At 39.8% G+C, this 12,642-nt stretch overlaps 1 protein-coding gene across 2 annotated transcripts in view; it reads right to left on the bottom strand.

The window, feature by feature from the left end:
• The window catches only part of CSMD1 (CUB and Sushi multiple domains 1), a 1,108,435-nt gene that overhangs the window by 147,825 nt on the left and 947,968 nt on the right, over positions 1 to 12,642 (bottom strand). For both annotated transcript variants that reach the window (XM_033053649.1, XM_033053650.1), the window contains exon 37: positions 9,860 to 9,964. In XM_033053649.1, coding sequence (XP_032909540.1) covers positions 9,860 to 9,964 — 105 coding nt within the window. The remainder of the gene's footprint in view (positions 1 to 9,859; positions 9,965 to 12,642) is intronic.

Here is a 12,642-nt window from a genome sequence, read left to right as displayed (position 1 = left end):
AACACTTTCTTGACTCTGCTGTGGCATAAGACAAACATGCTTTACTTACAAAATTGTATCCATGCCTACAATTACCTCAAATTGTGTCCAAACATCACTGCCATTGCTGGCAGAAAGAAAATCCTTGCTAGTATATCTGACACTGTGAATGCACATTAGTGTCCATTTCAGAAAGCTGAGAACTGGACAACACAAGAATGTCACGACAGCTGGACCAAAAGTCATCAGGCTTTTTTTTTTTTAATTCCTCCCACACCTAAGCAGCTAACGGAAACATATTATGCTTTATTATATTACAAACATCAAGCTGGAGTGACTTGCTCTTTCCATTTTGGTGTATTTCCATGATAGCGCATATTAAAATCCAAGCTTTCCGTTTCAAAACTTCATGCTTCAGACTCTAGCCTAGAAAATGTCTTGATCTCAATGAGTTACTGCAGAGAGGTCAGATTCTTGTCAACAGCTAGTAAGTTGTACACATATACTGACAAGATCAGGATCTGCTACATTAAAAATGGCATGTTTATGATTCACACCTGCTTTAACAGAGGGAAAAAGAAAAGACCTACACTGAAGAGCCACATTAAAAATCAAATTGCATGAAAGATCTTAAACTGGACCTGTAAAATACAATATGCTACTTGGAAGAATTTATTTTCTTCTCTGCTACTCTGATTTTTATCTTTTAATTTATTAAATACCTTCACGATAGAGAAGTACTACAAAAGACAGTAAATTGTTACCTAGTCTCCTTAGCAGTGAATCCTTTATTTCAGTTGCCAAGAACCTTGAACACTTGAAAAAACATGATAGAGTGCTTCAGAAAAGGAGATATTTGTTAAAAGTAAGCTTATGTTCTCATACATATTCCATCATCTTGGTATAAGCAGTAAACTAAAAGTTTACAAAATGAGTGATGCTGACCTGTGTCATATATCCTAGTTTAAGGTAACAGAGCTGGATGACACTATTAAAATACTGACTGCATATAACAAGTTTTTTTTAACTGAAAAATTTAATTCTAATCCCTAAATTTGGAGAGATAGATAGACAGACAGATAGACAGACAGATGATATATGTATATATATATACATACATACATACTTATAGACATTTGTAGCCTAAACCTATACATCAATATTCAGCATATATTCAATTTTTTTACTAAAACAAGCTTGATTTTAACCAAGAAGTTCAAGCAGCATGGTAAGAAAATACTTAATATTTCCAGATTTTTTTCTTTTTTTCATTTGTTTGAATATTAAGGAAAACATTTAAATACCGCTGAATTAATAAATGAGATTTTAAGACCAAGCTTAAAAGATCAGTGGCCACAGATGCAGTGGAATTAAACAGTCACATTTCTAAAACACATCATTTAGATAGTTGATAGTTCATTCATTAAAGGGAATTCAATTACAGTAATTTCGTGATTATAAGCCGCACCATTTTGACTAAAATTTTGCTCCCACCCTGGAAAAGCGGCTTACACTCAGGAATGGTTAATATGTGAAAAATTTTCTGAAATTTCCAACCCCGGAAGTGCAGCCAAGGTGCCGAGCCGAGCACCTGCCAGTAAAACCCAGGATTACACGACTGTTACAAATTGGTTACTCTGTTGCGCGGCAGACGCAAGCGGGCTCCATGTTGGCAGCGTGGGGGGAGAGGGAGGTGGGGGCTCTGTGCTGCCATCCCCGTGGCCGGGGGAGAAGCGGGGGCTCCCGCCCCAGCCTGCCGCCGCGGGAGCGGGAGCGGGGGAGCTCCTTCTCCTCCTGCCTGCCGCCCCTGCCGCGGGAGAGGGGGGACTCCGTTCCCCCCTGCTGTCATTGCTGTGGGTGCTGGCGGGCTCCATCCCCACCTGCCACCATGGGGCAGCGCCGGGTCGGGGCAAGCGAGCCCGGCGGCAGTGGCGGCCAGCCCCGCCGAGCGGCTCCGCCTAGTTTGGCCACCCAGCCCCGTTGGCAGCCCTGAGCGGGCCGAGCCCGCACGGTCCGAGCCGAGTCAGTAAACCCTGCGATCCCGCTAATCTGTTACTACTTGGCAACTTTGTTGCACACGGGTCCTCGTTGCAAACAACAGAGCAGCTTATAATTGGGCGCGGCTTGTGTATGGACAAAGAACTAAATGTTGCCGACACCCAGAGATGCAGCTTATAGTCAGTGCAGCTTGTAATTGTGAAATTACTGTAAATAACAGGGATATTTATTCTTCCTACTGTTGTACATATTAGGAATACAACAAAGCACTCTTTGATTGGACTTGTTGGTGTTTGTGAAAATAATTAGGTTTGGTATTTATTCTAGCACATGCAAATGAAGGATTAGTGAAATGATTAATTCTCATCTTTTCTACAGTAACCTGTTGCATATTTTACTGCTCTGTTAACCAAAAGTTGCTATAACCAGTTTAAAAACCTACAGTCCTGAAATAACAGGAAATATAACATAGCCCTCAACAATACTTGCAATAACATTGTGACCAGAATTATATTTTTCCAAGAAACTGATCAATTATTTCTTTTAAATTGATTTTGTGTATCTGACTTGAAAAATAAAACAAAATCAAAACCCAAATAAATGAAAGAGGAAAACAAACAATAAAGAAACAAAAGAAAAAAAATTCTAAGTCAACAATCTGAACATAGCATACAAATTCAGTGGCCCACTTAAGTTGGGAAAATGAACTTTCATATTCTTGATATCTAACAGAAAAACATCCTAAAATTGCTCCTGTGTTCCGAGGCCCTCCCCGCACCCTGATAATTCTGTAGCAGAGCAAGCCTGGGATAGCAGCATGAACAAGGGTAAAAGATACAATGAGGGTCTTTTCTCCCACAGGGTTCTGTGGTTTATTTCTTTTTGGCTGGCATCCAGGGGGCAAAAGAGGAAGTTTCCCAAGGACAGGCATCTTTTCTAGGGTCAGGAAGAGGCGGGGAGAATTGGCATCCTGCCAATAGGGCAAAATAGAGGGATAAGGTCAGTCCACAGGTATTACAGGGGTCAAGAGTCAAGGGACATACCATTCTTAATACATCTTGGATAGTGGGTTACAACATAAAATATATGACAGAATTATATTATTTGCATTATGATTTGTGTGTTTTTGAAGGCTGCAAAGCAAACCTATGCATTGCCTAGATTAGACATAGACTTAGGTTTGCAAGTGTAGACTGTTCAGATCCTTCCCATGAAAATAAAGACATACATAGAAAACACCTGTACATGGACAGGACAACAGAAAGACATTGTTAAAAGGAAGAAAATGTTTAAAGAAATAAAATTATTCTTATTCAAATATTTAAATTATCTTGAAATATTTATGATTTGAGTACAGTAAATTCACGAATACAAGCCGCACTGAGTATAAGCCGCATCTCTGGGTGTTGGCAAATATTTTGGTTTTTGTCCATAAATAAGCCGCACCCGAATATAAGCCGCTCTGTCGTTCGCAGCGAGGACCCGCGTGCAATTAGTAACAGAACCGCGGGAGGGCGGGGTTTACTGGCTGAGCTAAGGCTGTGCAGGCTCGGCCCGCTAGGGGCTGCCGACGGGGCCAGGTGGCCCAGTCCGGTGCTGCCGCTTGGGGCCGGCCGCCGCTGCCACTGGGCTTGGTCACCCCGGGTCGGCGCTGTCCCGCGGTGGCAGGCAGGGACGGAGCTTCCCCCGCTCCTACGGCAGCGGCAGCGGGTGGGGACGGAGCTTTCCCGCACCTGTGGTGCCGGCGGCGGGCGCGGACAAAGCACCCCGCCTCCTCCCCGAGCCGCGGCAACGGCTGCGCGGGGCTCCCGTCGGCTCCCCGAGCCGCGGCAATGGTGGCGCGCGCTTCCACCCGCCTCCCCGGGCCACAGCAATGGCTGCGCAGGGCTCCCGTCGGCTCCCGGAGCCGCGGCAATGGCGGCGCAGGGCCCCTGTCGGCTCCCCGGGCCGCGGCAATGGCGGCGGCCCCCCCCCCCCCCGTCCTCCCCGGGTCACGGCAATGGCGGTGCAGGGCCCCCGTCGGCTCCCTGAGCTGCGGCAATGACAGCGCAGGGCCCCTGTCGGCTCCCCGAGCCGCGGCAATGGCGGCGCAGGGCACCCGTCGGCTCCCCGAGTCGTGGCAATGGCCGCGCCCCGTCCTCCCTGAACCGCGGCAATGGTGGTGCGCCCCCCCACCTGTCCTCCCCTGGGTTGCAGCAGAGGAGGGAAGAAGAGAGCTCTCCCGCCTCTCTCCCCACCCCCCGTGCTGCCTGCAGGGAGCCAGGGCAACACAGTAACACTGTAACAATCGCGGAATGCTGGTTTTTACTGGCAGGTGCTTGGCTCGGCGCCCTGGCTGGCACGTCTGGGGTTGTAAATGTCAAAAAATTATTCACATATTAGTCACCCCCGACTATTAGCCGCACTTCCGGGTTTCCACCAAAATTTTTGTCAAATTGCTGCGGCTTGTATTCGTGAAATTACTGTAAGTTTTCATCAGTGGCTGAAGCTTTTATAAAGTATCTATGAATTTTTATAAAGTTACTTCAAAATGATATACAATATGGAATATAAGAAATGTGATCAAGTGTTAGCAACCTAAACATATCTTACTGAAGCAAAGTTTTCTCTAACATAGAGATCCAAACCCAGGCATGTTTATAGCATTTACAGTAAATTCACGAATACAAGCCGCACTGAGTATAAGCCGCATCTCTGGGTGTTGGCAAATATTTCGGTTTTTGTCCATAAATAAGCCACACCTGAATATAAGCCGCTCTGTCGTTCGCAGCGAGGACCCGCGTGCAACAAAGTTGCCAAATAGTAACAGAACGGCGACAGGGCGGGGTTTACTGGCTGAGCTAAGGCTGTGCAGGTTCGGCCCGCTAGGGGCTGCTGACGGGGCCAGGTAGCCCAGCCCAGCGCTGCCGCTCGGCGGGGCTACTGGGGGTCAGCCGTCGCTGCCACTGGGCTCGGTCACCACGGCCCGGCGCTGCCCTGTGGTGGCAGGCAGGGACAGAGCCCCCCACCGCCTCCCCGAGCCGCGACAATGGCGGCGCGGGGCCCCCCCATCTCTCCCCTGGGCTGCGCCAGAGGAGGGAAGGAGAGAGCTCTCCCGCCTCTCTCCCCGCCCCCCCGTGCTGCCTGCAAGGAGCCAGGCTCCACCCGCGGTGCAACAGAGTAGCAATTTGTAACAATCGCAAAATGCCGACTTTGCAGCTGCTCGGGTCGGCACTCTGGCTGGCACTTCTGAGGTTGTAAATGTCAGAAAATTATTCACATATTAGCCGCTCCTGAATATTGGCCGCATTTCTGGTTTAGGAGCAAAATCTTAGTCAAATTGGTGCGGCTTGTATTCGTGAAATTACTGTACACTGGTGAAATATCTTTTAAGGCGAAATACTTATCCATTTATTCTAAAATATGATGTGCAATTTGTAGAGGTATGATTTTTATTATGTGTAAATAATTTAGTAGTGACCTAAGGACATGCTCCTCTGTTGCTCCTTTCTCCTTGCTCCTTGGAATTTCTTCTGGGTTGAAGAGAATGTTCTTAAATAATTCGCACTTTCTAAGGCTGTAATGAATACTTTTTATATAAGGACATTAGGGTTCTGCAGAATACTGGAATGTTTTGTTCAGAGCAGTTTTACCTACTACTCTAATTTGTAATATATGTAAAAGGTAAGGCTAGATGAAACACTACTAGGCCCACTTTGTGTATTCTATCCCTGCTGTAGTCTGATGATGTAGGATTTGAATTACAAATTTGGACTCGATGTGCTCAACAGCTTCTTATTGTGGATGGATATTTTTCTGTTAATAGCTATAGCTGGAAAGTCAATTGTCTTTACTGTAATTCCTTCTAGTGTAAACTCTCTTCCCACTAGAGAAATATCACAAACTCAGAATATGCTGAATTGGAAGGGATCCAAAAGGATAATCACATGCAACTCTTGACCCTGCACAGGACAGCCCATGAGTCACCGTCCTGTCACCACAGAGAAGACATCAGGGTCTGCCTCTCCTCTTCCCCTCACAAGAAGCTGTAACTGCAGTGAGGTCTCCTCCAGCTGAACACACCAAGTGACCTCAGCTGCTTCTCATACAGCTTTCCCTCAAGCCCTTCACCATCATCATGGTCTTTCTTTGGAAATTTTTTTAATAGTTTAATGTCATTTTTAGGAGTTGATTGTCCTGCTCTACTCTACCCTCGTATGGCCTCTTCTTGCTTATTGAGTGCAGTTTTGGGTATCACAATAGAGAAAGTGTTCACTTTGTATTTAAGAAATTAACTGTTTCAGGACTAACACTCACTGTTAGCTTAGGAAAGGTTTTAGTGGTCTTTGTTCTAATAATTTATCATTCTTGTTAGACAAGCACAATGAGTACATAGCAAATGCCATTACACTTTTTACTCAGGTAATATTTTCAAGAATCATAGAATGGTTCAGGTTGGAGGGGATCTTAAAGATCATCTAGTTTAACCTCCTTGCCATGGACAGGGACAACTTTCACTAGAACAGGTTGTTCAGCGTCCCATGCAATTCATTCCCAAAGATTTTTTAAAAATGCCCATTTACTTAAACAATTTTCTTGAAATGCTTTAAATTTTTTAGGACCAAATGACAAGTATGATTCCCAATTGCAAGGAAGAAAAGAAAAATATCCAATACAAGGTGAAAATTAAAAAGAGGGTTTGAAAAAAAATTTTCTTATGAAAATTACTATTGCTTTCACAATTTCAAAGCAGATAGCTTTTTTTCCCCCGAATACCTGTGTCTAAAACCTTACCAAATGTTCCAGTGTACTCTGATGAGTGTGTATAATTTCAGTTGATGCTAAGTGGGAATGATATATAGGGAGTATGAGAAAAGAACTCTAAGGCTGTTTGCCATGAGGGATATAGGTAGCCATGAATTTTCATATTTGTGGTTTTTGTTTTTTAAAATAAGAATATGCCATGATCTCTGTGGGTTTCCTAGAAATCTGATGAAAAATCTGAACAACTGTGGATTTTTACTGTTAGCACTGACTAACAGCAATTGATTATTCAAAAAAACTCCATCATAAACAAATCCATTCCCCTTCCACTAAAGAGCAGGAAATATACATAAGGAAATTTTGATTTATAGAAGCATTATTCAAATCCTAAAATAAGCATAACTATAAATTAAATACTTCCAATAAATCCATAATTAAAATTCAATCAGGGTCACAGAAAAGCCACCAAAATTCTATTAAAAAATTGTAGGAACAAAATGAGCTGCTTGGAAACGAAATAAAAACTGTGCCCACCACTTGTTGTTCTCTTAGGGCTTGCTAATTTTTTAAATTTTTTTGAACAAGAACTGAAAACCATTAAGTATTGTGATCAAGTCCTGCTTTCCCCTTTGATGCACACATTAATCCTAAGTCTTTGGGCTCACAACAGTGGTGTGTTCTTTATACATTTGATCTTAGTGCTCTATTACTTTTACAAAATTTCTGAATACAAGTTGACCAAAATGATGGACCATTTTTCCTGGTAATTAGAATACTGATCCAAATCCTGTTAGACCTGGTTAGTTCATCTTATTAAGTAAAGCAGCCTTAAAAATATATGTTCAGGACGCCCACTATGACTATTCAGACATTAAAATTTCTTCAGGGAGATGAAAGAATTGAACTGAACCCACTTATACCTGAAAGTTACATCTGCAAAGCATTTTACGTAGAAAGAATCAAGGGACAAACAAACCATTCAGATGCGCAGGGCCAGGAGTTGGATTCAATGGGTCCCTTATAACTCAGCATATTCTATGACTATTAATTTAGTTCTCCTTTTTTCTTTTTTTTTTAATCTATTAAAAATATCTGCTATTCTAACATAACATTTCATATTGAATGATTTTTTTTCTCAGATAACTGATATTTTTGTTTTAGATTATTTTTCAGATACTGCTTCAAACATCAGGTGGCAAAATGATTAGAGATTTCAGAATTCATAATCAAATACTAATAATATCTGCATAGAATAGTATTTCCAGTAAATTCTTATTGTGGGAACTTGTTCAGTTCCTGCATTCAGTCACACAGAGAGATAAACTGTACTCCTACTAGCCCTGTAGACCACGTAGCCACGTAAGAAGCAATTTTTTCTTTCCTGGAAGACCGTCAACAGAATAGCTAATCTCTGAATGCTCAACATTGACCTTGTACCTGTATTGAGGTGCACATCTAAGAAACACTGTCCTCGAGATATTAGCATCACTGAAGACCAATAGATGCTTTAACAGAGCACAGTCGGGAAACTGGCAATTAGGAGACAAGCAAAAGTATAAATCTAAGCAATTTTACTTGTTAACTGAAAGAGTTTTTCTCAGGAGTTGCAGGGCTAATAAAACTGATACAGTAAAATATAAAAATGCAAAATGTTCATTCTTTGAATTTCTAGAATTAATGTGTACTTCTTAATGCTTCATATGGAAAAATACTTTTACTGTGGATTAAAGGGAAATACTGGAGGAGGGAAACAAAATGACCAACTGTGGAGGAGAAGTCTCCAGGAAAAAAAAAACAAAACCACAACAACAACAACAAACTTTCTCAAAACAGTAGATTCTAAAAATACCCTGCAGAGGTAAAATTTGTATTTTCATTCAACATCACCACTGGAATGATTGTATTAAAATAACCCCAACAACACACTTGCATATAAATGCTTGAAGTATGCAGGGAAGTAAATAAAAACATAGGACTGTCTTGTGACTACAGTCAGATTGAAATATTTATTGAGTTGAAAATCTAGTCTTTCAAAATTTTGTGCAGCTTTATGTTTTCTTTAATTTTTTTATCCTAAATAGAATTTATCAAAAAATCATCCATATTTATTTACTTAAGTGTACTTCTTCAAAATATTAAAAACAACATTACTGTTTTTAGATATTATTCTTGGACTCAATGAAATATAAAAGCTAATTCAATTTTCAAGAAAATTCTTGAATGGTCTTTGAAAAGATTAGATGCTTTAAAAATTATAAGGATTTACTTTGTGACTTTAGTCTAAGCACTCATCAGACTGTCAACTGTTCATATTACTTTTTAATAGTACACTATTAGCAATACCTATTTCCAGTTAAAATCACATGAGCTATGAAAGCACATGTACTAAATTTACTATTATTCTATAGTATTTTAAGTTTTGAAAAGTTGTAATAATGCAAACGTTTTTGAATAAAATATGATTATATGAGGTAATCCACTGTTTATAACTCCACACCTCCGTATTTTAGAATGAAATTTCTCACAAAACTTATAAAAAATTGACATATAGAAGAATTTGCCATGAAAATTCTTAGAATATTCTGTTTATACCACCAGTGATTTACCAAGATAACTGTTGTGTTTTCTTGTAGCTCTGGGATTAAAAGGCTGTTTTTTTGCAATCACAGCAATTTGTTGAGAGAAAATCATTTGAAGGAAAGGAAAGAACTACAAGGTATAAATATGTGCACACATAAATTGGAAAAAAACACATTCTCTGGATTTATCTATTTTCAAGGAGGGAAAATAACTCTTTCTTTTGTCACCTAAATTTCAGAACTAAGCTGAAATAAGTTAAGAAAAAACATCAATATTAAACCTCACATTTCAATTATGAATTGTTGTGTTGATTTGTTATGTGCTACAAATTTGTGATAGCTGCTTTCAATCAATTTCAAATGTCACTTCATTCAAAATTTCAGTGTAACAGATGCCACTTATACAAGGCTTGGTAGTCAGGAAAAAAACAAAACAAAACAAAAAAAACAAAACCAAAAAAACAATAAATAATCAATCAAAAACCACAATGTAAAATACTAGTTTCCCTTTCTATATGCATGCTTTTCCCAAGTAAGTTTCAAAAAACAACGAGCCTTACTTTTGTATTCCAGGTGAAAACCTGCTGCTGCCACACTAATATCAGAGTGAAAATGAAGGTAAAGTTGATTGGAGGTACTATTCAACAATGCTGGCACAGTTGTTCCTGGAAAAATAAAAGTTATGGAATAAACTATAGCATGCGGATCAGAGTTTTGTATTGAGAAGACATAACCAGGACTGAATCAGACAGGCTTATTTTCATCTCATTACATACATGGGAATCTCAAATATTCTGCTGTGTTCTGCCTTGTTTTCTTCTGAAGTTGCAGGTAAAGTTTGATTACAAGCCATAACAATAAGAGGCTATGTAAGTACAATAAAAAAAGATCCCATTATGTTTAGAGGAAACCTTCTTGACTTGATAGAAAAAAATGTAGATGTAAAGAGAAAAAAAAAATCACATAAATAAAGGATTTGATTATGACAACAAACTCAATTGCCATTTGACTGTTTCCCCACATTTCTATAAAACCTGCAGTGCAGAATGAAGCAATCCAGATTTTTTCTGTGTGTACTCCACACCTTCTTCCAAAATTCTTCACAATAATATTTCAACCATTTATGCTAATTCAGAGGATATGAAAGAAAATGAAGCAGCAGGTACAACACATTAAAAAACCAAAATAAAATAAAACGAAAAAACAACATACTAGCTTTTCCTAATTCAAACATCTATAATAAAACTGTGTGGGCTATACAACAAGCTTATCATTAACCCTAAATCCTTTGCCATTGGATTTGCTAAGTGTGACAACCATTGATTTTATTACCACATGATACCATGCAGCTCATATTCTACTATCTAAAGCTGGAAGACTTACTGAGGTTAAAAATTACTGGGAGCCACAAGGAGAAGATAAGGGACAAGAGGTCCAAAATGCACAGGGGAATGTTTCATCATAATATTAGAAAGAAGGTTTTTACAGTGGAAACAACCATGCCCTGCAGTAACCACCCAAGCGACACGGTAGAGTCCCCATCACTGGAGGTTTTGAAGATACAACTGGACAGAGTGCTGGAAAATACCATCTAGGTTCTCTTTCTTACAAAAGGTTGAATTACATGATCTTGTGAGGTCCTTTCCAGGCTGGTTTATGATTCTATGATCTAAGTGGAATTCTACTGTTCACTTGTAACTTTTGCCTTTTCTGGGGTTGGGTATATGAAGCATGGAACATATTGTTATTATCCTGATTGGTTTGGACTTCCTTTACTGTCAGTAGAGAGAAATGGTACTTAAAGGGCAGGAGTAGATATTGTTGATGATAAGTGTAGATATCTCCATGCTAGAGATGTGTGGCTGTCTAACGCTCATGGCAGGATACCATAGCAGGATAATGGGAGTCCTACAGACTTGTTAACCTTTTGATTGAGAATCTGTAGTCTGGGAAATAGGTAACTCTCCTAGGAAGCAGTAAATACACACAAGTCATGCAAAAAGGCTTAAAAAGGAAAGAGGACTGGTAGGTTTTCTATTTAAATGCTACATTATGGTATTATTACAGAAGATTGTGTCCCTTTTAAGTATCAGCAATGGCAACAAAGAGTAGTGTACTTCATTCCAGAGGTAGACACTACATGGAAAAGTCTATGTAGCTATCTAAGAAATTTCCAGGCCAGAACAGAGATCAATGCTCATTTTAAGCACAAGCATACAGCATGGACCACATTCTTACCTAATTTCTTTCTAAATTTAATTACCATCATAAGAGTATATTCTCCAAACATTAACCTCAATGGCTACTGTATTTGTATTCTCTCTGTATATGTCTATACACACACAGCACACACACACACATATATATATGTGTATGCACTCAGAGGAAAGATGTGCTCTACATATCATGCAGCCAATGCTGTATAGAGAAGATGGTTGCACTGAGCACATAATGAGCTCAAGCAGTTAATCTCAGTCATCCAGGAATCTTGGAAGTGATTATGGGCTGGCCAAAAAGAAACAGACTCAGTGAATTCACCTTTCCAAATCAACTCTGTGACATAATTAGCACAATTAAGTCAGTTCTTAGTAATCGTACAGCTTTACCTCTTGAATGTCTATTTAGAAGACAGAGGAATCCACAGAGAGTGAATCGGAAAATAACAGTTTTGTACAAGAGTTAGCAAGAGAAATTTTACCACTCATGAAAACATGCCTGGAATTCAGTTTCAATATCACATCATTAGTTCAGTATAGAGAAGATTTCATGTCCTCTTTACATATTCTTTCTCATGCAGAAAAATAGTTCTTCATTTTTTTTTAAGTCTGACAGCCATTATACAAGAGACAAATCCACAATAAATCAATGCTACTTTATCTCTAATGAAATATTTCTAATACAAAAAGCTGTCTTTTTCACTTTCCCTAGAAATTAGGAAGGCTTTTAAGCTAAAGCAAGATGTAAAATAAGGAAGTGTTTTGAGTCAAGTATTATTTTTAAACGCATAATTTAATCTGTTCTTTATCCAATGGGTCCAATATATTTGCCATATAATTCACTTCCAAAAGTAGATTAATTTTCATAATTTCATATTCCTTATTGACAATTTAGCATACAGCCTTGTTATTAGCATTTAATATAAAATGTTATAATCTTTTGGACTGGGTCTGGCTGGGAAGGAGTTAATCACTGTACTGTGTTTTGGTTTTGTGACCAAAACCATATTGATAACACAGGGATGTTTGAGGTATTGCTGAGCAGCACTTACACTGTGTCATGGCCTTCTCACACCATCCCACCAGTGAGGAGGCTGGGGGTAGCCAAGAACCTGGAAGGTGACACA

Source organism: Catharus ustulatus, chromosome 3 (assembly GCF_009819885.2).
Source record: "Catharus ustulatus isolate bCatUst1 chromosome 3, bCatUst1.pri.v2, whole genome shotgun sequence".
NCBI classification, from domain to species: Eukaryota; Metazoa; Chordata; class Aves; order Passeriformes; family Turdidae; genus Catharus; species Catharus ustulatus.
The sequence above is the reverse complement of the archived record's forward strand: the minus strand, read 5'-3'. Positions and strand labels throughout refer to the sequence as shown.